Raw genomic sequence first — 24,600 nt, 5'->3', positions numbered from 1 at the left:
TATTAATTATTATTATTCCTCCTCCTCCTCCAGTTTGCCCTTTGTGTTTTGTTTTTATCAAATTGTAACAGGTGACAGGCAAGAGAAAGGAAATAGTTTAAACCGCTTATGGGGGAGAGAGGGGAGAAGAAAGCTTCTTTACTACTAATAAAATGCAATCAATACACATTGTTTTAAAGTACAATAAAAATTAGCATTAAATATTCAAATTGGTAAATAGAAGAATCTTTTCCTTAGGTTTTTCACGTATTATGCCAAAAGAGCTGACCAACCATGGGCTGGTTTTGGCTGACAGAGCATGATGTTCCACTTCTACATTTAGCCTGGTACACAAAAAAGGTTGAAGTAAAGAAAGCGCTGTGAGATACTAGACAAGACTTGGAGCTGTTTAATCACACATGCAATCAATACTGCAAAAGGAAGCTTGCAAAAGGCTTACACAGCAAATCAACACACTGCTTCTAAATCAGATTACTACGCAGATGTGGTTATCAACGGTAAATGCAGCCCTTTCTGGTTTCCTCAGCTGCGCACTCCTGAGGCAGAGAACCCCTAGAGGATCCCGAATTCTGGCTGTGCAGGGGACACTGTATGAAACTAGAAACAAGCCAGCTATTTCCTTGCATTTCCATTATCTCAGGTGGAAAAAACAGCTGTTTAAGAATCCATCACTTTAGCACTAAAAATTCTGTCTCCAGAAATCACATTCCTTAAGCACACCACAACCACCAGTTACCTGTAGCGGCGTTCTTCTGCTGGAACTTCGTTAAATATAAATTCATTCCTTTCCGGAAGTCCTGGGAACGTACAAATGAACACATAATGGCACCAGAACGGAGGTCCTTTCTACCCTCCCTCCACACTGCATTTATATTCTAGGAGCGGCCAAGGAGTCTCAGGATCAGTATGTACATCTGTAACTCCCTCCACATTTCCCCGCTATCTTATTTCTCCTAGCTAAGTTCAAATAGATCCCAAATACAGACTGGAGAAAAGTTTTTAAAACACAGAATACACAGATTTAATTTTTTAAAATGGTATTTTTAACGGTTAAACCATTTGGCAATCTACATTTGGCTTTTTAACAACAATCTTTTTACCTCATCACCAATGTAGTCATGCAGCATTCGGATTACAGATGCTCCCTTGCTGTAAGAAATAGCATCGAATATTTCATCTACTTCAGATGGATGGCCAACACTAACCTGTGGTAAACAGGATAAGTAACAGTGAGAACTATTTTAACTGCCTCAAACAGAAACCAGTACAAGCCCAGCAAGGTCTGCATTGTGACTAACTCCAAAGTTCCCTTTTTAAGAAAAAAAAGCTTACACCCAGCTGACAGGAAAGAGGGAGACAATCGACAGCAAAGAGAACTTACTTCAATAGGATGACTGTTGTCTAAGGCATCGAGCTCTTGAGCTCGCGTGTAATCAGCAGAAACAAACTGAGTCCAGATATCGTACTCTGGGAAACAGTGATCTACACATAGGTACTCAATCCAAGAGGCAAATCCTTCATTCAGCCAGAGATGGGTCCACCATTCCTGTAAAGATAAGAAGGCAGAATAAAGAACAAAATTGCAAGATTTAATCAACAAGAAGTTTCCAGCAACGATAATCTGCTAATGGCCTAATTTAGTACAAATCAGAGAAACAGGCAACACTTGTAAGCACAAATTCCTCTCTATAAAGAAGTCACCAGCACCCAGTAACTGTCTTAACTGCAGGGAGGAGAATTGCATCAGGTACAAATGAGGTTCCTGGAGACCAGACTATAGAGGTCAGAGCAGAGCCACTGAGGGAAGAGCTAAGGATGTCAGCTAGGACAGGGAGAGGTCAGTGACACTGAATACATGGTTCAGTACAGCAGCAGAATTGTGGACAACACGACCCTCAAGAGCAGCAGCTGCAGAAGACTGATTTTGGTTGGGTTTTTTTTTTTTTGCTAAAGAGTCTGCTTATGTAAAGGAGAAAACTTGGAATCTGAAAACGTGTTCTAGACTACAGCAACCTGAAATCCAGTAAACAGTTCAAAGTTGTTTCTCACCAGCCAGAGGTGGGCTTTGGTTTTTTAAGATAAGAATGTTACACTGACGTTTTCAAAATTCTTCCCTTCATTTCTAGTATTTAACTGAAGTAGGCGAGATAAGGAAACAAGCTACGGATACTGAGGAAGAAAACACCCTTTTCCAGAGCTGCGCTTACCAACCATTCTTTCAGTGTAAATGGGGCGGTTAACTCACCCAAGCACGGCTATGATGATATGGGCCCTTGAGTAAAAGAAACTCAACAGGATGTAGGACCAGACCAGAAAGCTGTTCTACAAAGGACTACTGCTTCTCCTATGAATGAAATATTTACCCCAGGGAGGGTGGAATTTCAATAAGGAAAGCTGTGACTGAAACTCCACACAGATAAGCCTCACTTTATTTTTAGAGTGGAGACTGTCCAATTTTCTTTTACATTTCTGATCGCAACTGTTTCCAAGACAAGGTTCCAATACACACAGATCGGTGCCAAAGGATTAATGCAACTGCAACACAGATTCTTGGGCCATTAGGTTGACTACTAAATCTTTTCACCTCTTATCCCACTGGCAACCTAATTGCTCACGAACCTATTTCTTACCCTGGAAACATTCTGATTTCTTTTCTCTTTGCTACAGAAGAACTGGAATATTGTGCTGGCCAATAACATGTGGTACTGGCAAAGCAAAGCCTCAGGAGCATCGCTGGTTTCTGCTTATAGAGGAGAAAAAGCTGACTTTCTGGAAATTGAGAAGCAACATTGGAATGTCTTTTTAGATTTCACAGTTGCATCACAGAACGTAAAATAACGGGAGAAAAAAAATATTAACGGAAATTTTTTTGAAGACCTAGAGCTTCAACAGGAAAAGAAAAAGCCTGTTTAGTAGAAATTTTAGAGATCCTTGTGATACTTTCCCAAGCTTACTGCCACAGCACTCAATGGTCAGAAGGACCACAAGCGCTTTGTGGGTCACTAACGGTCCCCAAGGCAGTTGCTGGCATCCTACAGTGATGTCCAGTCACATGCTGCTGGCTCTCCTTGCTTCCAGCTGTTCAACTGTACTAAAAGCTAAAAATATATTACTTTAATACTACTTTTCCATTTAAACATTGTGTTGCCTTCACGTGGAAGCTACCTGTGCTACCACAAACAGGAACGGGCACAGCTGACCACATTTTAAGAGGAGTGGCACAGTGGAAAATTTTGACAAACTGTGCTTAGTGTTGGAATTAATATTTACATTGGGTTTTTCCCTCCATCCACTTGCACTTCATTCAGGCAGCCTAAAAGCCAGAAGAATGCAGATCTGGGGCTCCAGAAGCCATGCTTTTGTATGAAACACACTGGTTTCCTACAATACAAGAAACTGCCTAACCTGTGAAATATTTGGATTCAAGCAGCTGTTGGCAGAGTATTGGGAAAGGGAACATCAGATCTAATTAACAGAGTAAGCTGAAGCCAATTGTTAACAGCAGAAGCTCTGACAGTGACAGGTTTCAGTTTTCAGCACTAAATAGAAACTATTTACAGATTTCAGTCTTGCTGCCTCAGTCATTCACATGAGTTACTACTGAGTAACTTTTCAGCTACTGGACTAGACCAATTTGCAGTGCTGAGCTGGTACTGATACCCCTGCTTGGTATGAAAGCGTGACACATGAATCACACTTACCTGAAAGGAAAATAATGCAATATTAATAATATAATCTGATTAGCCAAAATAATTTCCATGGAACACCTGCTCAACTCTAGCTAGGACTATATTCAAACAGCTGAACATTCACATAGAAAAGATCTAGGAATACTTCTAAAGAACACACTAGTGAAGACAAATGTAGTAACAAAGTACTATTTAAATGTTAATTTTTTTAATATTAAAGATAGCATGTCTGCTATTAAGGGGCACTGGAACACACACACGATATGAAGCACATGTCAAAGAAAACTAGAAGAACTTTTAAGTGTTAGATACCATGGTCACAAGGTTTCCAAACCACTGATGAGCAAGTTCATGTCCCACAACCAGAGCAACCCACTGGCGAGACGAAGAACAGGAATTTTTGGGGTCAATGAGCAATGCAGTCTCCCTGTATTTAAGAGAAAAAGATAACTGAACAGAGTGGTTCATGCCTAGGGAAGAAAACACAATCAAAAGTAGGTTAAATTACCTAAGCAAGCTAAAAAGTGATCAGTACAACTGAAAGAAACCAAAAGCTATTTCAGTTGAGACGTTAAATTATTTTGGCAAGTTCCACAGCTGCTGGAATGCTTTGGAGCAGTAATTCCTTACGGCATGCAAGAAGACAAGTGCAAAAAAAAAACCCAGGCAGGAACAAGAAAGTTTATCCTTTATTTATAAAAGAGCTCACCTACATAATCTAGGAACCTTAACTGTAACTCCCTTTGCACTGCACGGTGTATGCACAGCAAATCTTCTCCACCTCCCTGGTCCCCAAGGAACTGCAGCTCCTCCACGCGCACACCCAGCCGCTACCCTCGCCACTGCAGAGGCACAAGATTCTCCACACGCACACACACACACACACACACAAGTGCTCCCCGTGTCAGGCATACGACCTCCTGCTAAAAACACTCCTGACCAGGATTTAGGGGGTCAGAAAGGGCTTCTGGACTGCTGCGACTCAGAGGGAGAAACGTGCATCTCAAAACGCGGCTGGTGCCCGCAGGTCATGCCAACCTTCTGTCCCCAGAGGGATAAAGCAAGCGTGCCAAACTGAGCATAACGAGGCGGGGGGGAATTAACAGCACAATTAAGAAAGGCTTCCAAAAATTCTACTCATCCAGGACAATTTTTTTTTCCCCAGAGTGAGTAAAAGATCAGATTTCATCAGAATTGCATGAAGCAGAGAAGTAGCTTGTCAACCTGGGCTCAAATTTCCATTTCAAAATTTTAAGGCCAAATCAAAAGTTTAGCAGAAGAAATTCAAACTATGTCAGGATTCAAAGTCCAAAGCTTACAAGACCAATATTGTACAAAATGAAGAAAAATTGTTCTACCAATGAGCACAGATAAGGTAATATCAAGCAAAAGTACAAAAGCTTGATCAGGTGAACAAAAAAAAAAACACTAAACTGAAAAGGAAGGCAAGTTAATATTTCTGATTTACTCATAGCCACACGGTTATACTGTGGTTGCTAAATTTACCAACTTGCCTACACCGTAAGAAACCCTTCCAGCTGTGTCAGTAAGTGCGTAACTTTTATGGGCAAAAAAGCAGCCAAGAAAGTTCTCTTGTAGAACAGGCAGTGCTGCCAAACACTTAAAAACCTCACACCCTTGGCCAGTAGCTGCAATAGCTCATTCCTGCCTTCCTAAGGTCTGTACAATGATGCACGCTGCTGCAGAAGTTACAATTATCCAAACTGAAGCAAGAGTGGAAGGTATTTACTTAAGTCTTATTTGGGATGATACCCAATAATTACAGCTCCCTACAACTCATCCAATCACTTCCAAGAATTAGTGAACAAAGAGGGGGAAAGACAGTATTTTAACAGCATACCTATAAGTAACAAGGCCCCAGTTCTCCATGGCACCTTTATAAAATAAATACAAAGGTTTATTGATATTGATACACACCTCTTCCTAAATGTTTAAAATTCAAATAAAATACAGTTCATCAATAAAGTGAGTTACTTTACCAGCAGCAAAGTCTGCAATAGCTATGAGATCAATTTTAGGAAGAGGGTAAGGAACATTGAAGTAGTCCTTATAAAAAGGCAGAGTTTTAGCAGCAACCTGTAAGGAACAAGAGGAGAAATGTTAACTTGGAGCAATTAGTAAAACTTGAACATTTATGACTGAAACTGGCTTCAGAAAGCAGCATACACAAGATTTCTTCCAGAAGCCCCATTTCCAGAGCACAATGGTGTGGAAGATTCCCATCCCCTTTTTTTCCCAGGCTGTAGCCTACCCCTCAGTTCTTCTCAGCATCCCTGGACCGAAGTCTACATCACCATATGGTCTAATTCAGTTCTGATTTGTTTTCATCACTACCTTGTGCACAACTGCTTAACATCAAGCCCAGTCTCTCCAAGCCATTAAAGTGGAAAACACCCTCATGAGCTCTGCATGGGTTTAGGTGACTGAAGAGAGGGCAGCGCTATGTCCAACGTGTCAGAGCTCACTACAGCAGTAACCTGAGCGCATTTACCTCTAATGCAAACTTTCCTTGCTCCGCTTTGCCAACAGGAGTGTAAACACGCACTAAGACGCCGTCGAGGGACCTGGCCTCTACGAAGTCATATTCTCCCACCACAAACGCTACGAGATACGTCGACATGACAGGGGTGCGAGCAAACTTCACCTCCACCAGATTTTCATCGTCTGGGTACGGCTTCCGGTCAATGACATTCTTTCAACATGAAAGGGAATCAGTTAGCTCCGTGGAAGTGAAACTGCATTACGCCATACATATGAGTCACACATTTAAAATGAAAGGACTTCCTTTACTATCTCAAATTACAGACCGCAACGTAGTTCCTCGCCTAATGCCACATGGTATATGATGAGGTGTACTTTTATAATATATATGTTATATTCCATTAGAGAAAGGCAGCTGAACACATTAACCATCAGCTGCTGTCCCCCAGAGAGAGCATTACCCACATCCCAGTACAGGATCAGGCTTTCACTTAAATTCTGAAACAGAAACTAGAACCATGTGGTCGGTGGGTAAGGCCAGACTTTACAGGTACCTGTGAAAGTTGCTACAGGAATAAAAAAAGTCTATTTTTAAACTGACTTGCTCTTCTCCAGCAAAAATTTCTACAAACACTTGCACCGTATTTAAAACAGCAACCTGAAAATGCCCACTTGGATTTGTGACAGAGGTATTTCTACTTGCACATTGTACCCCAGGTCTGGTCGGAAATTCTCTAGGGCAGAAAATGTGCTTATTTATCTCAAGTGCCGTGTCTGCTTACGTGGCTGTAACAGCTATATAAACACAAAAAGACACTTTCCCCCCCCAGTCACTCTTAATCAAGCAGCACGTGGCATGACATATGCTTTTTTTTTTAAAACAGACACCACTGTGGTTTGTGCAAACTGTTTAGGTTTTGTGTGTCTGACACCACAGTATCTTTTTAAAGGTTCTCTCAATTTAGAGCCACTTAGGAAAAGCTAGCAGGACAGTCTATATTCTTAATTCTGTCTGTAACCAAAACACACTATTAACTATCAAATAATCAGCTACCATTATTACAATTTTATTTAAAATGCTGTTTACCTGCACATCAAGAACTTACCATATTTGACAAAGCTACTCTGTCTTTAGGAACCACCAAAGAAATATCAAATGTTGCCTTAATAGCAGGCTCATCCCAGCAAGGGAAAGCTCTGCGGGCATCAGTAGCCTGAAGGAAAGAAAAGCATTAAACAAATAAACCATGAGAGCGTGGCAATAAAACACACAAAAATTTACAGGCAAGTTGGATGAATGATGGCTTGTCTCTGGTGCAGTCTCTTCACTGACACTCTTGACCTCTGCATTAGAGGGTTTTGTTCTTACTGTGGTACCTTATTTCACTCTTGGTTTAAAACCCTGCAGCTGAAAAGCGCTCTGTGGTCTGGTGGAATTCTACAGTCTGAGCAAAATTTAGCAGAGTCACGACAGGAGCAAAGCTCAGTCATGTGAAAGCAAAGAGGGAGCCCAGGCGTTCACAGAGCGCACACACAAGAGCACCTATTTATATTCTGTCAGGAGACTGTGCCCAAGAAACGTTGTATTTGTATGAGGTAAATACTCCACGTTTTTATGTAACCAGGCAGATAACGATGAAATTACTCTATGGTACAACATTCTGTCATGATGTGCAGGGTTTACGTAATGCTCGAGACAGAATCTGGCTCACATTTTGGATGTCATTAAGATGCAGAGATAAAGGCTGAGTGTCCTATTAAAAAAATTAATATACTTCACAAGGGAAAGTTATACAGAGGTATTTGATCACATCTAAATAAATAGCTGTTCTTAAACATTGCAGCTATTGAATATACATACGATGCATCGCACAGCAGCGTGATCCTTGGCTGGGGAATTTGCCAGATCCAGAATTTACTGACCTTCAAGTCGCAATGCAAAGGCTGCTTTTAGTATCACCCATCCACACTAAGAGCAAGCAGCAAATAAATATGGATTTTTCACGTTTACCCAGAGGGTACAGCTAAAGCCAGGAAATAGCATCTTTCCTTCTTCTAAGCAGAAATCCTGTACTCAGAATGACATTCCCCGAAAACAAAAGCATAGCCCATACCTCAAACTGAGTGACAGCAGCATAACGCGTGTCTCCAGTAGGGGTGGTGTATTTACTTCGGTAAAATCCTTTCATTTTATCATTCAGCTCCCCTACAAAGTCTATCTTTAGCATCCCTGTCCCTGTAACACAAATAGATGGGACACTGTTATTTGCACGTGCCAAAGAGAACATTTATTTGGTGTAGACCTTTAGGCCAAGCTACTCCACCGGCCCAGTGCCCTTCTGAAATCGGATGTCCCTTCAACTCCCCTCCACCCATCACTTTTTTGCCGTCCTCCCTCAAACCCTCCACTCTCCTCACACAAAATAGGCTCCAGCAGAGCAACGTGGGCAAAGCCAGGCTCACCGCAGCACTTTAGCATCGATCGGAGATCAGAGGCTGCTGCAGCGCTTCTGCTCATCTCCTAAACACTGCAATAACCAGGAGAGAACTTACCTTAAGGCACTGGAGAAGTCTGATCCTACAATCCATACTTTTGTGTCAAGTTTGCAGACAATACAGGATGGCTACTAAGTAATAATAGCATCCTATCAAATCTGCTCCAGAAGCCAAGCTGAAGCAGTGGCTGCGTTCAAGCCTGTAAGTCAATTAGTCGCAGGATTTATTCTGTCCTCGGTGCTTCAGTGCAAAAGGGGAAACTTGATCTTGATCAGAGAGGCAGCATGCCAATATCCCACAGAATGAGACACCCTCCAATCTTTATATTCATATTAGTCAAGGTGAAACCAAACCGCTTTATTCCAACTGAGGAGCTGGGTTTTGATCGACAGACTCCTCAGAGCAAAAAAAACTGCAGCAGTTTTAAAAGAATTGGTACGTTCACGCCTAGGAAAATACTGCAGTAATTCAGATTAGCTCATTCTCAGTGAGAGGAAACCACATCATCAGTAGGTAACGCAAATAGCTTAAATAGCATAACACCCAATAGCAGGTAAATAATTAGAGTCACTTCAGGTGCTGGAAGCAAACAACACCGTTAGCAAAACATTTTCCACTCCAGAGGCTCACAAAGTGACTTACAGTGGACAGACTCCCCAGGGACCACTACCTTCACAGCCAAAAACTTCAGGGAAGACAGAGCTGTCCTACTCCAGCTCTTTCAAGTGCAAACATCTTAAACACACAGTTGAAGCGAGCAGAAAGCATGAAAATAGCTCTTACCTTTCTGAAGAGTACTGGGAAAGGAGAGGGTCACCTTTTCATCCTCATTTTGATAGTTGAAGCCTGTAGCATGTACCTCTGAAACAGAAAAACAGACTGCTTTGTTTGAAATACGACCCAGGGATGTTTTTGTAACTCATGAGCATTTAAAATGAACTGAATCAGCTGAATCCAACATGATGGGGTTACTGAACAAATCAACCAAGATTTCACATCACCCAGAATGATAAAATGCAAGCAAGCAAAGAAACGCCACCCACTGTGGGAGTTCATGTTACATTATCTTGCTTCAAATGACCAAACAGACCATGCTTACATCAGATATAAATCAGATTTACATCACATATACAGCCCCAGACTCAAAGCACCGCCCCCATGCTCCTTCCACCTCTGCCATGTCCCATCCATCAGGGCACTGCTCTTCTGCTGCGACAAGCAATGAAAGCTGCACCATTAAATTGTAAACTTGTAGCAAGAAATGCTGGTAACTACCACCACAATCCTGGCAAGTGGTAAAATAACACACAAAACTTCCCCTCAATATTACATGCTTACATCGGTGCAGCAGGATTATTATTAATGATCACAAGCATCCTGATTTGCAGATCTCTCTTTGAAAAGCACGCTGATATCCACAGCAAGGTGGTTTTGTTTGGTTTGAACCACAAAGGAAAACACAATGTTGATTTTATTTTAAAAGTGTTCTCAGAACCAGGGACCTACCTCAGCGTTTATATACCATTCAGCAAGGGCATCCAAAATCAACCTGAATATTTAGCAGTGTGGCATTTACATAGTGCTGGATCTATTTCTAGATGCAAACGTCCCAACTATGAGGCCAAGCTGGACAAATGGGCACAGGAATAAAACAAATGCACAGGAATGAAACAGTTCCTGCATTAGAGCCCAGAGACAACACCTGGTGTTGCTGCTTCCTTCCCCATTCATCACAGTCCACTCACTGCATCCCAAGTTGATGAACATCTATGCTCCTTCAACTAAAACAAACCCTAAAATAGCTACACAGGACCTCACTTTGCAGGTTCTGCTACACGTGTCACTCTATACTCAAGCACTGCAATAACCAGCTATCTTTAAGAAACCCAAATCTGCACCAAAACGAACAAGCAATGCTTTCTACCACACATCAGCATCTTGGAGCTACCAAACTGGGTAAGCCTGGATAGAATACACCCTTCTATGGAGACATACTGATTCTAGATTTATAAATATAATAAATACAATAAATATTTGGCAGTTCAGTATAGTTTTGAAAGATAAGGGAAATGCACAGACCAGTTTAAAGTAACAGCATTTCCAGTACAAGCTGCCTGTCCCATCCCACATTCATCCCTAAACTGAAGTGAAAACACACGTGGGATACTGAAATGCTAGCAAGGGTCTAGCAATCTTTTCAGGTACTTTCAAAACTGACCTAGCAAGAACAATTCTGTAAATAGCTTCAGTTATCTACTAAAATAGATACTAGTTTGAACAGTCACAGGAAACAGGGTAAAAAGGAATACTGGAAAGTGCATCACTGTATCAACTTCTTCGTGACATGGAATTCTGAATGACAAAGCTTGTCTGAAACAACAACTTAACTCAGAGAATTAAATTCCACACTCAAGTATCACTACAAGAACCCAGGTATTCGGTTTCAGCGGCAGCCGAAGCACACTCACAAGATGTTCAGCTGAGTTGTTCCATATGTGACTAAAGTAACTGGAAGCGTGTTTTCACTTGTACAAAATTTAAAGTGCTATTTATTCTGGAATAGTATGATTTCAGCCTTAAGTCAGAGTTAATGCCATCCTCCGCTCACAGAGAACAGAAATGCAGAAACTGTATGAATGCATTATTAGTCTTAACTACCGGTTTCACAGTGCTCCACTCAGCGTTTAATCAGAGTTCACCACCACGAGAGGGTACACAATACAGAAATGTTTACAATGCAATAATACTAGCTTAAAAAAAATACCACAGTACAGAAACAAGTTCAAGGATCAAGTAGAAGAACTTTGCGCTACTGGTCTGTACTGAGGAGTTACAAAAGTTTTAAAATCAGCTGTAAGAGGGATGAGATAGCCCATTTAAACAGAATACACGCCAAGGGCATCAAAATGCCAGCAAGCACCGGGAAACAGCAACACCTTCCAGCCGCTTTCCAAGTTTATCCAGAAAGAAAAGCAAAGGTTTAGCTTTTCTTCTTATAACCCCACGGAATACTGAGGCAGCAAAGGATACGTTAAGAGACTTGGAGAGAAGATATTCAGGGGATCAATGCTAATGTACAACACTGCTCTGAAAATGCCCTTCCCAGCACCAGACTGCAGAGCCGATCACTGACTGCATCGCTCACATCCAATGAATTTTGACCCCAGCGGTCTTTGAAGTCCGACATACAACAAATCTGCTGTTCTGCGACAGCACGAGAGTGCCCTCGGTCAGGGGGAAGGAGGGATTGAAAACCCATCGGGAATTTCTGTCAGCCTGCCCATGAGGAATCCCGCTGCGGGACAACCTGCAGACACCGAGCTGTCAACCGTGGTCAGAGGCTAACGGAAAACCCGAAACACGCCAGATAAAGATCAGCACAAGAATGCAGAAATGCTCCTCCCTGTGTGCTTTAAAATGACCACAGCAAACCAAAAACATTTGTACCTTTTTACAGCTTCTAATGGAAACAATCTGATAGCGAAGACAAACAGCACCATGACTCCAGGATCAGAGTTCTAACCTGCTGAAACCGAGAAATGCAGAAGAATGCGTGTTATGCAGATCTTCTGCCAAAAGTTGACAACAAATATCACGTTTCCCTCTCCTCCTCTCCTAAATCTGAAGTCCTCCTGAGTGTATTTGAATCTGTAGCTCCACTACTTTAAAACCTTTTAAATCTGTACTAGGAAAGCCATAGGAAAGACGCTGTTTAACATCACCAGTGCTAGAAGAAGGTGGAGACCTTGAGGTTTTTTTTCCCCTACAAGAGCCTGGGAAAGCACCTTAACAGATGCAGAGAGCAACCTTGTTTCCAAGAGCTTCTCACTGATAATTTTGCAGTGTTAGGTCCCAATCACCCTCAGGTTAGAAACAACGTTGAAACAAGTTATGGTTTAAACAGGCTGGAGGCAGCCATCAAAGGCGGCCGAGTCTTGGGCTACCCCGGGGCCTGCCTCTGACCAATATCTGACAGCGATGGCAAGTGAACATCTGGAACCACAGGTACTGCTCATTTACAGTCTCACAAGTACTCAGTGAGGAGTTGGTGTCTAAAAGTCCAAGCTCAACTCCAGCAGTACTTTAGTAATTCTCAAAGCAGACACTTAGATATCAATTACTGAAACAGCAGAATATAAGTGAAAGATTGAAAGTTATATTTTTTAAAACTATTCAGTGCTAGTAATTTAATCCAGTGCAAAAGAACCATGGAAAACCATCAACAATACTTTTTGTTAGAGTTTAAGAGAACTGCTTATAATAAAGATGTAATTGCAGTAAAAGGCTGCCTGAATTCCTAACAGCGTTGAATACAAAAGCTCCTGAAGAGAAAAACACAATTTTGGCAGCCTGTGAACTTTGGAGAGTTTGGCACTGCAAGGTTGCAAGTTAATCACTAGCACATTAGTACAGTCTGGACCGAGTCGCATGAGAAAATGAAAAGCTGCTCGTGCTCCAGGTCTTCGGAAAAACTGCAGCAAAATCAGATGGAGCCACCCTCCCAAACTCGCAGACCTGCATATCAAATTTTACAACATGTTAAACAAATTACAGAGCGCTTCCTGAAACTGCACAGTGACGAGGGTGAAACATCAATTAATGGTCCCAATTCCTGTATTACATGCTTATACACGTGGATCCTAGCCAAAGGTTTAAGCAATGTCTAATGCGCACGTATTTCAGAGCAAAGACAAAGCCAAGTGCAAGAGATGGAGTTTTCTCAAGTAGCCCTCATTCCATGGCATGGAGAAGTCAGCGGTAATTAAGGTATGGTGGCTTAATGAACTTGCGTTCATCAACTGAGCTGCAGTAACTGTGTGCGCTCTGCAAATGAAACACGTTGGCCTAGAACACCTACGTGTTGACACAGCACACACCGTCCTTCAGCTGCAGCCACTGAACCATGCCGGTGCAATTCCCCACAATGCCAACGCTTACGAGCCTTTCCTCATCTTTTCACGTGTTTCAAACCGGTTGTAAAATCCTTTGAAGGAGTCAGGAGTACTCCTACATACCAGATATTCCCAAACTGTCCATGCCAGTGCAGCCCAGGCCTCCTTAAAAAGCCGACCATTAATAATTCCGTCACATCAAGTCGTCACCAGAAGAAAGGATGGAGATGAGCTTTTCTACAACAAAGAAATATTTCACAACTGGTTTAAACAAATCCAGTTGTTGTGGGCAGAGACAGTAGTCTCATTTTTCCCACCTGGCCCCAGCCGCATGTTCCCATTCCCTTCCTTCCACTGGCACTCACACGCAGTCGGGATCAGGAGGGCGAGCTGTCTCCAAGCTGCTTTTTGTGTTTCCCCTCGCAGAGGCAGTTTTCAGCCAGGGCAGTTTCCTGATCCACACGGCTGTGCGGCAGCACACACACGAATGCCAAGAGAAGGGAGGGAGCGAGGGCAGGCGTCACCGCTCCGTTCCACAGCAGCGTGATTTCAGACTGCCCTGCACTCACCAGTAAATGCTGCAGCTCCCGGGTCACAGCAAAGCACGGCTCACGTACACTGGGGTCACGCTGGTTTTCAGCGTCAGCTGAGGCCTAAAACCAGCTTCTAGCACCAGCATCCAAACATGCCCCTGCCACACTAGGAAGGAAAAGACTGAAATCATGACTTCTGGCCTTAAAACCTTTTAAAGGCTGAAGCACAAATCAAAGTTCACTCAAGTATTTCAGCTAAACAAACACCACTATGGTTGCAGGTCCTTTACTATATGAAATTGCCAACTGCTGCCCTCCAAGCATCTCTACAGTTATGACACTGCTTTAGATCCCCAAGCATCTGAAAAGCTTTCCAAGCCAAACAAAGGCAACGTAATTCACTGACTGTGACTTCAGCACAATTTCACAGCTCCTTAAAAGAGAGATTAACAGGAAGCTCAAACTACTCCATGTTCACTAAGTATGAAACTCAATCCCCTAAAATTTAACTTAAGAACCAGCTCACTTAGGAATGCCTTCGCACTTCTTCATTTAGCTGGGCAAAGTCAACCATCTGGACAAAGGAAATACAGCACATGCACTATAGATACAAACATTTGAATACAAATGCTAAAAAACAGCTTCTGGAAAAGCCAAACCCAATTGCTTGCTGTGATTGGTGGGAGGAGCCAGTCTCAACTGCAGCATCGGAAAACTGTGTCTTTTGAGTAGCTTTGTTTCATTACAGCAAACCTGGCACCAACACCAAATCCACAGCCTCCAGTCACAATCACTACATTAGTTGTGTGACGAAACAGAGTTTTTCTGCTCCAAAGTACCGAGTAAGCAATTGCTTCTACTTTATTAATCACCGTCACTCAATTGCGGATTACACAGAAAATTTGACTGTAAAGCTTCAGAGATCCTCCCTCAGCTTCCTGTCAAATATTGGGCAATAATCTGATTTCCCTGCAAATCTGCATTAAAATTCCAAAGACCAAGTTCTAACCTCTGCTGTATCCATTTCCAGAAGAGCGACCAGGAGGGGAGGCAAAACACGGCCCACGGCTCTAGCAAATATTTCTGTTGCTGTACAAGCCACAGTGCAGTAGGCACTCAAGACTAACAAGAATTATTAGAAAAAGAAGAAACCATTCAGCACAAAAGTCAACAGATCACCGCCGTACACAAGGGAAAGGTAGCTGTTGAACAAGGCGGCCTCTTTTCCTCACAGCTACTGTTGGGAACAGAAGCACACTTGAAAGAAGATAAGTGACTGATTATCTTTTGTCTCACATTTACGGACAAGCAGGAGAGAAATTCTTCCCCACTGAGATACAGAACTAAAAGAGGCAACGATTCTTCACTAGAGCCTTTGAAGGAGAAAACATCACTGACTTCTCACTCATTTCAAACATATTATATAGGCAATCGGTGCAAGGCTCACCTAAGAAACTAAATCCAAATGATCTGCCTGATATTCCTATATTCCCTTCTCGGGTTTTGAGAGCAGTTATACAATTACCATGCAAAAGCTGTGCACAATAGAAGCATTAGGAGACTGACCTGATCCCTATCAACAGGTGCCAGCAAATACTCTGCCAATTTCATGCAATTTTACTTCCAAAGCCATTATACTACTTGGCAGTTTACCAACCTGAAAGACAGCTTTAACCCCATCAAGCCTGAGTATAATTAGAGTAAACGTATGACAAAGCTGCACCTCAAATATTTACGATACAGTAGTTGGAGAGGTGAGTGCCTACACCACAACCAGCGCTGCACTCATATTCCTGTGTCCAGAGCACCACATTCAAGGCTGTCTGAAAAATGAGAATGCAAGAATTTAAGCTACAGAAACTCACTTCCAGTGTACGTGGTCATAAGTCTCCATTAAGCTCTATTATTACTACTTTGAAGTTACAAGAAGAGTATATCACTATTAAAGAACAGAAAAATAGACCCCTGTGAGAGGGAAATCAGCTCAGAAAACAACGAAGATAATACATTAAAATAGAGATCCACCCTATTTTATGTTTTTTTCCCGATTTCACTGGAAAAATACTTTATTCCTAGGTACCTTTTCCATTTATTTTCATTTTCTCAATAACAAAATAAAAAAAAATAATAGGCGGTTTGGGCCTATGGCAGGGTGGGAGGTGGACCAGACTCCACACACACTTTGTTATTACTACCATTCTTGTTATCGCCTCATTACTCAGTACAAGAAATAGCTCCAGGAGCACTTAGCAACACAGTGCATCCAATCAACCAAAGATGACCAGTGGCAGCGTGTGAAGGCCCAAGAATGGAGCACCAGGTCTCATCAGGTCCTGGCAGCCCAAATCAGGCCCATAGGAAGCAGGGCTTTGTTCTTTCACCATCAGAATCGGGCTTCCAGATTTCAAGCTCTTTGGCAATGCTTTTCTCCTCTGCCTTCTCTCACTGCAACTGCATTTCCTGTGCTGAGCTCTGCTTTTCCACACACACCCACCAAACGCTGCTTCCTTAGGACAGAGGTCTCCATCCACCCAAGCACCGCTCAGCTGCTCTCAATTGCACTTAGGAAGCCCTGTGGTTTCTTTACACTATATTAAAAAACAAAAAGTCAAACCAATTTAAACACAGAGACTCATTGCAGACATTTCACTTGTCACAAATCCATTAGCCATAATGTCACTACAAGAATTGAAATTGTCCCTAACAAATCCAGTCCAGAAAATTAAGATTTATTTTCTTCTTTAGGTGTTCAAACACTGCCCTTCCCTCCAACTTTCTTCAGCTGCGGCACAAGGATACTCAAGAAGTTTAAACCTAACGGAAGGAACACCCTTCTCCTGTCCATCATCAAGATTATTCCTTCAGCTCACAATCATGGTTTCAACAAAGTCCTTCATGACATCCTTGTGGCATTTTCCTCATAGAAGCAGAAGCTCTGCAGAGCCTTTTGTCCTCTGAAGGACTTAAGAAACAGCCGTACACAGTGGACCAAACAGCTTCTGTGTTTGAGATGGCAAAGGCTCCATAAGAAAACCAGAAAGGCTTTGCACTGTTAGACCATCACTGTTTCAAGCAGCTTATTTTCCACACCTTAATCATTTCATGCTTTGATTGCTATAACTTTTTTTGCATCTGCTAAATCTCCTCAAAATACAACTGGGGAAGATGTCAACTGTATGTTACAAACAGGTACCATTTCTTCAATTTCTCCAGTAATTCCAGCCGTTCCCTGAACCAGACCCCAACCACTGTCTCCTCCACAATCATCATTTTCCATGTCACCCTACACTCAGAACATGCTGCTAAATGTCAGTTAAATGTCTTCTGTACTTCTCCAAGTCCTTCCCAATGAGCGTTTTCTACTGCAGGCCATTATTGATGCATTCCTTATCTAAGCCTTTGTCACAGATTTTGTCAATATTGCAAAGTCCATAGGGACAGCACACGTTCTTACACAGATAGCCAGTGTAAAGATAAATACTCATGACAAAACAGTCAGACATCCTTTTGCCTACGGGTATGACAGAGTACAACGTAGATGTCATGGAAGCACGAGGCACCATTTTTAAACATAATGCAAATGGCAGTGATGGGAAGAGAATGATCGTTAGATAATTAATGTTGTGCTTCTAGGAGTAGGTTAGCTTATCAAACTATGACATAATTTTGCAATCAAAGATGTTAACTGTTGGCAACCCCATGTCAGAAATGAGATGGGTTAACACACCAAAATTTCAGCAAAAATGCAATCCTACCTTCGTCCCCTTCTGGCGCATAGGAAGCTGTAATAATGTCAATGTCAGCACAGTTCATCACAATTTGGTTGGTTGCCTGTTTCACCTGGAAGAGAAATTTTATGAGCATCAGGAAGAAATGGTGGTTCCCAGTCCCTCGAGCTCCCTTAGGTGGGCATTCCCACCTCCCTTTAATCAAAAAACCCCTCCATCATCAAGCGTTTGAAATAAAATTTAGTGTTTAAGAGTGGTGAAAAAGACAAAGCTATTCCGGTGGCTGCTCTCATTTGTTCTGGAACACGCGTACTTGAATCCCATTCAAGCCATCCAGGCCTACTCATCAACACTGTAAATTATTTAAGGGAACGAACTGCCTGTTAAAAATCGGTCTGTAAGCTTGACAATAGGGCCCTTGTACAGCCCTGGGAATCCAAGACCAATAAAAACAGATAGTGAGCCTTTAAGCTCCCTTTCAGAGACGACCCATAGGAGCGTATAGCAAAAGCCCTTGAACACAGCCTTACATCATTCAGAGATGGTCAGAAACAACCTACGGCCCTGTGTTCTCAACTGTCAACACCATAACAACTTCTTAGGTTAAAAACATCTGCCAAGAAACTCGCCTTTACATTTTCCTGAAAGCTTTCCTTCTGCCAGCTCTTGGCTCTACACACTTTGCTTTATTTAACAAGTGGCCAGCTCCCAGCGTGCTAATAAACTGTCTCACTGTGCCAGCTTTCTATTTGGATGCAAGAGCCTGAATAGAAGAATTAAAATTAAATATCAATTAATTACAAAGGGGTAAAATATTTGGGAATTAAACTAGGAATTATTTAGAAACTTATGGCTGAAACCTCTAGAATCACCACACTGGATCGAGCTGGTAGTTCTGCTGGTCCAGGATACAATTTCCAGCAGCAGACAATGTCAACATGAGTTTGATGTATGCACAAAGGAACTGCTCCCTACCTCAGACAGCAGGTTCCTTAAAGCATGAGGACTTACATACATTAAAATGCCATATTAACACCTATCCACGTTTGAGCACACAGTGGAAACCAAGTGGACCCATCATTTGTGATGGAAACTGGTCCCCACGAACCAAGAGCTCGTTCGCCCCTGCAGCAAAATCAGCAAAGGGCTCTGCAAGTGCACGCCAGCTCACCAGCATCTGAGTGCAAACACAATTATTGCGAGTAAAGCCAAAATAATAAGCTGTGAAGTGTCACAGTTGAAGCAGACACTTATCACTCGGCCATAAAGGAGCTGGTATCTACGCAAGATGAGTCAAAGGAAACGGATATTCAGTCTTATGCTGTTTGACCTAGGCCCAGTGGAGAAATAGTTCCTTAGTCATTGTGTACGTGAAACTCGAATTCAAGACTAGTCAGTGATAAGAGAGGCTTAAGAAATTTAAATGCACAACTTCCTAGGCATACCCACGTCCTAAGAATGGTCCATCTACCCAATAAAGGGGATCAAAGGGCTGATATCGAACGCTCCAAGGAAAGCCAACCCCCCAGTGGATGGTCAACACAGACAAACCTAACTCAGAAACCTCAGACACCAACTGTGCTCCTGAAGCAAACATCTACAGCTTATTCCTATCAACAGAATTGTTCGTATAATAAATATTATGTAAAGGTTTGTACTTTCTGACTAGCATAACTTAGTGAATCTTTCCAAATCCGCTTGTTAGCCACCCTGCAGTAGTGTGTCCCACAGAGCAGTGCAGAGGAGCTGTGCTGTTCTGTGGTGTTTCTTTTTAAGAATTTCAATCTTCAATGAGAAAAGGAATAAAGTTTTATTCATCTGCATCTAGAGCATCTGCACCACATTGCCTCTCTACAGGAAGAAAACCAAAACAACGTTACCTAATATACTTAACCTGATACTAAAACCAACATGCTTGCAAAGCATAAAACCAGCAAATGTAGCACCTGAAGTGACCCGGGTTAGATTTGATGCTTCTAGTAAAGATTTACCATCTGAAATCTATTTTTTTGTTCAATTTGGTGTGCATGAAACCAAAAGATTACAACACTTCCCAAAACCTCAGATCAAAGGCCAACAATTTTCATCACAACATTAGGGCTTGGGGTTTTTCAAGGTCTTCTAAAACACAGAAAAAATCAGAATGAGAAAAGCTTTTTATAAATGCCTAGCAGAGATCTTGATTCAATCTACAAATCCAAATCTCTCTGGGTTAAGAATTCAAGATGCATAAAGAGCTGTCCAAATTGCAGACAATACTGGGTTTAACAATAGGCTTGATCTTTAAAAAACAACCTCTTCTGAGGACAGAGGAATTTTCAGCACAGCACCGTGCCTGCAAAACATGAAAGTTTAGGTTTAAGCAAACACAACCTCAGAGGCTCCTCAGAAAGGCAATTACCTATTTTTAGATTTAATTTTTTTTCTTACCTCCTACAAATATCAAGCCAGCTTTACAAGACTGCAAGGTACTAGTAAACATTTAAAAGGATTGCGTGAAGCAGTAGCCTAAAAAAACATTTACCCTCCAACTCCCGAAAAACAAAGGGCAAAAGTCAGCATGCAGACAGGAATATCAAGCGTAGTGTACAGCACGCTCTGAGGCTCTCATAATTTAATTCCACGAGGAATAAAAAAGTTTTCATGTTGGCACAAAGGCACGAGAGCCTCCTCTCTCTCTCATCATGAAGCACAGACACACCTGTAAGAACACAACTCTAAACTGCCCAGCATAATTAACTTATTTTATGTCCCAAGAACCTACAGCTCTGTGCTTACAGACACCAGGTATACCATGAAGCTGATTGAACGTGTTTTACTGCACGAGGAATAAAAAAGTTTTCATGTTGGCACAAAGGCACGAGAGCCTCCTCTCTCTCTCATCATGAAGCACAGACACACCTGTAAGAACACAACTCTAAACTGCCCAGCATAATTAACTTATTTTATGTCCCAAGAACCTACAGCTCTGTGCTTACAGACACCAGGTATACCATGAAGCTGATTGAACGTGTTTTACTGTGATACCTTGAAACTGCTTTTACATTCCTGCTAACACTATGTTCTGAAAGACGGATATTCTGCTCGTGCAGGGCTTTTCATGAATGCAATCATATTAAATTACCAACAAAAAGCATCTGACTGCACAACATATAAGCAATTATAAAGCTGTATATATGCGAACTGTCACCCTGCTTCACCTTGCTTTATAATTTAATAACTTTACTCTTCAGCAAGACGAGGCCGATCAAGGCAAGAGCAAGGTACAAACGCCCAGGATAAAAGCAGTTTTGCCATAAGGCTGACACATTTAAAAGCAGCAGATGAACCAAGACCAGTACTTGGAATGAAGGAATGTTTCAAAACTTTAAACCTGTTGCCTTTGATGAAACTCGAGTACCATGAATCACGATTCAAATGCCTCCTGAGATTAGCCAGATGCAGATACCACAGAGCAGGTCTGCCCTGCCATAAAACTGCAGACCTTGGAGACGTGTCCGTAACCTGTCGTTAGGTTGACACACACCTCCCAACCCCTACACACCCACACTCAGCACTTGTTTCTGGGAAGGAAAAATCTCACCCAACAGGAGATTACAGCTTGAAGTTTTCCAAGATAACATCATTTGACAGAAGAAGGGCTAAAAAGGCTAATTATTTGGGTTTGAAAATGAAGATGTTTTCAAAACTCTGCCAAATAGGACTTGAAGATGTTGTAAAGCTCTTGTTTTTCACCGGTTATGAGAGCAGGAGAGGGCCTGATGGAAAACCCTTTCTAGGACATTAGAAACAGGCATGTGAATGGCTTCAGGAGAATGCCAGCCTTCCCAAAACACAGGATGAGGTGCACCAAAAGACACTTTCTATAGTCAAAGCTAATTCTCTAGAGCCATTCATAAGATTAGATAATTAAAATCTTGTCACTCGGCTTCAGAGTCCTTTTCTAAATGTAGCATTGTAACAAGAATGTATGGATTTAGCATTTTACTCTCTAAAAATAGAGAACTAAAATTACCTCGGTTCTGTTCTAGGATTATCTTTTTAAGAATGTCAATCTTCAATGAGAAGATGAATTAGAAGTTTTATTCATCTGCATCTCAAGCAAATTACGGTAGCCAGACAGAAAAATCACCAGTGCCACGACTCCTTGGCCCACTGGAAAAATTCACGTAATTCCCAAGAGCATCCAAGCAGTCACACACACTTCAGAAGTGTCAAATTCACCTGGACAAGTAAATCCCTTTGTAACTCTGATCAATGCAATCATCTCAGCCCCATGAATTATAGAACTGAAAAAGGCCTTTTTTGGGGGGGAGGAAAGCAAAGGCTACTATTGAAGCTGGTGGCAAAAGGGTCCACAGAGCCCCGAGGTCCTGATTTTGAAACACCCACTGTGGTACCTTTAACACTCACATTCACATCTGATTTTACGTGCTGGAAATGTAGGTTACAATGCTGGATAACACGACCATACATATGTACTCGACAACTTCCCTCCCCCCCAAAAGATACTGACCACAAATACTACACCCATTAAGCTTTATTTTACAAGGTTTACATCCAAGAGTGTCACAATTAGTCTTTAACTGACATGCAGCAGGATCAGAAGCCTATACATTCTTTAGTCTAGCAGATACCACATAATTAACCTATAAAAAGCAACAGATACAGGTTAAACATTGCTAAATATAACAGAGTATCCTTAAGACATATTAAGGGGACTGTGAAAGATGTTTAACAGAGCCACCCAGCTCAGGTTGTAAATTCTTTAAAGTGAAGGTAGGTTTCTTTGCAATCAAGAAGCACCTCAATGTAGTTTGCAATGAAAGAAACGGATCGCCACACACCACTCTCCAAAGGAGGTCATTCACAGAAGTAAATACCAGGAGGTTAGAGGAGAACCGTGCAGCTTTCTGCAGCTCTGCAGCCCTACACTGGACAGATGATCGTCTGGAGCCATGACAGCATTAAAAACTTCCATTTAGATGCTTAAAACAAATGGTCAAATTTGGGAGCCAGATGTTTGTTTCTGCTGCCAGTTGCTCATCTGTGCCTGCTCAGTGCGGTGCCAAAGAGCAGCATGGCCGCACATCCCCTCCTTGTTCCAGCCCTTGGTTGGGCCTCCCAGGAGTCAAAAGTGAATGGAAAAAAGTTGACCTAAACAGTGAGTAATAGGAGTGAACTGCGCTGATAACCAGACCCCGAGAATCAGGGTTAGAATAATTAAATCTCAAGCTAGTAGATGAATAAAAGGAGATGAACTATTTCCACCAAAAAGACAAAAAAAAAATAATCTTAATTGTGCTCATTCAGAAATGTCCCCACACACCCAACAAATCCACAGTTTAAAATGCTAAAAGACGACATAACTAACAGAGCAATCCCAAGATTGGGAGCAGGCGACTATTTCAGCTCCAGATCTGCTACCGACACACAGCGTCCCGTTCCCCCACAACCTCATTTTGCCCTAGCTGTGATAAATTAACTATTTCATAAGGAACCTTTAAGGATTCTTTGGTTTTTAACTGTGATAAGTGGCAATTACATACTGCCAGTTTATGTAACTGTGACACAGTTCTACAAATTTCCAAAATATTAATATGACCACAAATTACATTATTTTAAAATCTTGAGTAACCAGACAAAACTTAATATATAGGTTACCAGATACTTAACAAGCTTAACTTCAAAAGGCTCTGAAATTAAACTGTCAAGAGACAGATTTCAATATCGTTCCTTTATCAAGAATAACAAATACTAGACAGAGGGCCAACTCCCTAACCTGAAAACCAGAAGTGCCACAATAAACTACAAACACGTATCATTTCTTTTTAAGGCTTTGATATCAACCTGGTCATTGCTAACACTGAAGCAAAGGCCTTATCTTTTGAATCATAAAAGGCATTATCCTGTGAAGCTTATTTGAAGGAGCCATATAAGTGTAACCTTTACTATCGTAGCATAAAGACAAAATGTTTTGTTAAGCTACAGATACATGCAAAAGCCAACAGAAGTGCACTGCCCCAAAGCCAAGGCTGGAAGCTCATTTAACATTTCTTCAGGGCTTGGTGCTCAAGTGGAAAGACCAAAACCCTACACGGAGGGCTGCCAAATCCTATTTAATGGCTGTGAGAGAGAAACACAAACGGTCCGATCAAGTGCTTGCTTGTAATATCTTGACTAAGTATCACAGCCTGCACTAATTCCAGTTTGCTAGGAAAGATGCAAAATGAAGCAAACAAGCACGTTTGATGTACATAACGAAACGTTTTCCTAATTTTGTGACTATTCCTGATTGATTCTGGTGTCAAAGTTTCAGTACTGACCCCGCAGATCAGAAAGCATCGCTGGTTTAAGCACTTGATATGGATTACCGCTTGTCCAGCCATTATGATATTGCAACGGGGCAGAGGGACTAATCATTCTTCTTCATTGGTTATAAATAACGATATCTGGGTTTTGAAGGGGAAGCAATGTACTGTTTCCCTATCCAAAAATCTGGAAAAATCAAAGTTTGTCTTAACGTGAAATCACTTTTACCTCGATGTCTGTACAACATATGCCAAAGCTCACTGACAACAAAATGCCTCTGATGAGCTCCACTCTGCCTGATTACAGGGTGCTGGTACCAATGGCCAACAGGTCCTTAACTGAAACAACGAGGTCAGAGAACTCACAAATCAGTTTTTATTTTCTAGATTCAACACCAGCTCAATAACAACCAACCAGCAAATGTTAGCGTATTCATAAATAAGCCATT

The 24,600-nt window shown here is 41.8% G+C and overlaps 1 protein-coding gene across 1 annotated transcript; it reads right to left on the bottom strand.

Moving 5' to 3' along the window:
- Nucleotides 1-736: 736 nt before the first annotated feature.
- LOC104533667 (puromycin-sensitive aminopeptidase-like protein) lies at nt 737-17,976 on the bottom strand (the record flags this gene model as incomplete). The annotated part of the gene is made up of 11 exons (XM_010194701.1): nt 17,868-17,976; nt 9,471-9,548; nt 8,306-8,427; nt 7,298-7,405; nt 6,202-6,402; nt 5,690-5,786; nt 5,551-5,584; nt 4,002-4,116; nt 1,382-1,546; nt 1,101-1,205; nt 737-797 (listed from the first exon to the last, which is right to left on the bottom strand). Coding segments are annotated over exons 1-11 (1,195 nt in total), but the record flags the coding sequence as incomplete, so codon positions are not given.
- Nucleotides 17,977-24,600: the final 6,624 nt, after the last annotated feature.

This window comes from Mesitornis unicolor, unplaced genomic scaffold (genome assembly GCF_000695765.1).
Source record: "Mesitornis unicolor isolate BGI_N332 unplaced genomic scaffold, ASM69576v1 scaffold6661, whole genome shotgun sequence".
Lineage (NCBI taxonomy): Eukaryota > Metazoa > Chordata > Aves > Mesitornithiformes > Mesitornithidae > Mesitornis > Mesitornis unicolor.
Note: the sequence above shows the minus strand (reverse complement) of the source record. Positions and strands in the feature narration are given on the sequence as shown.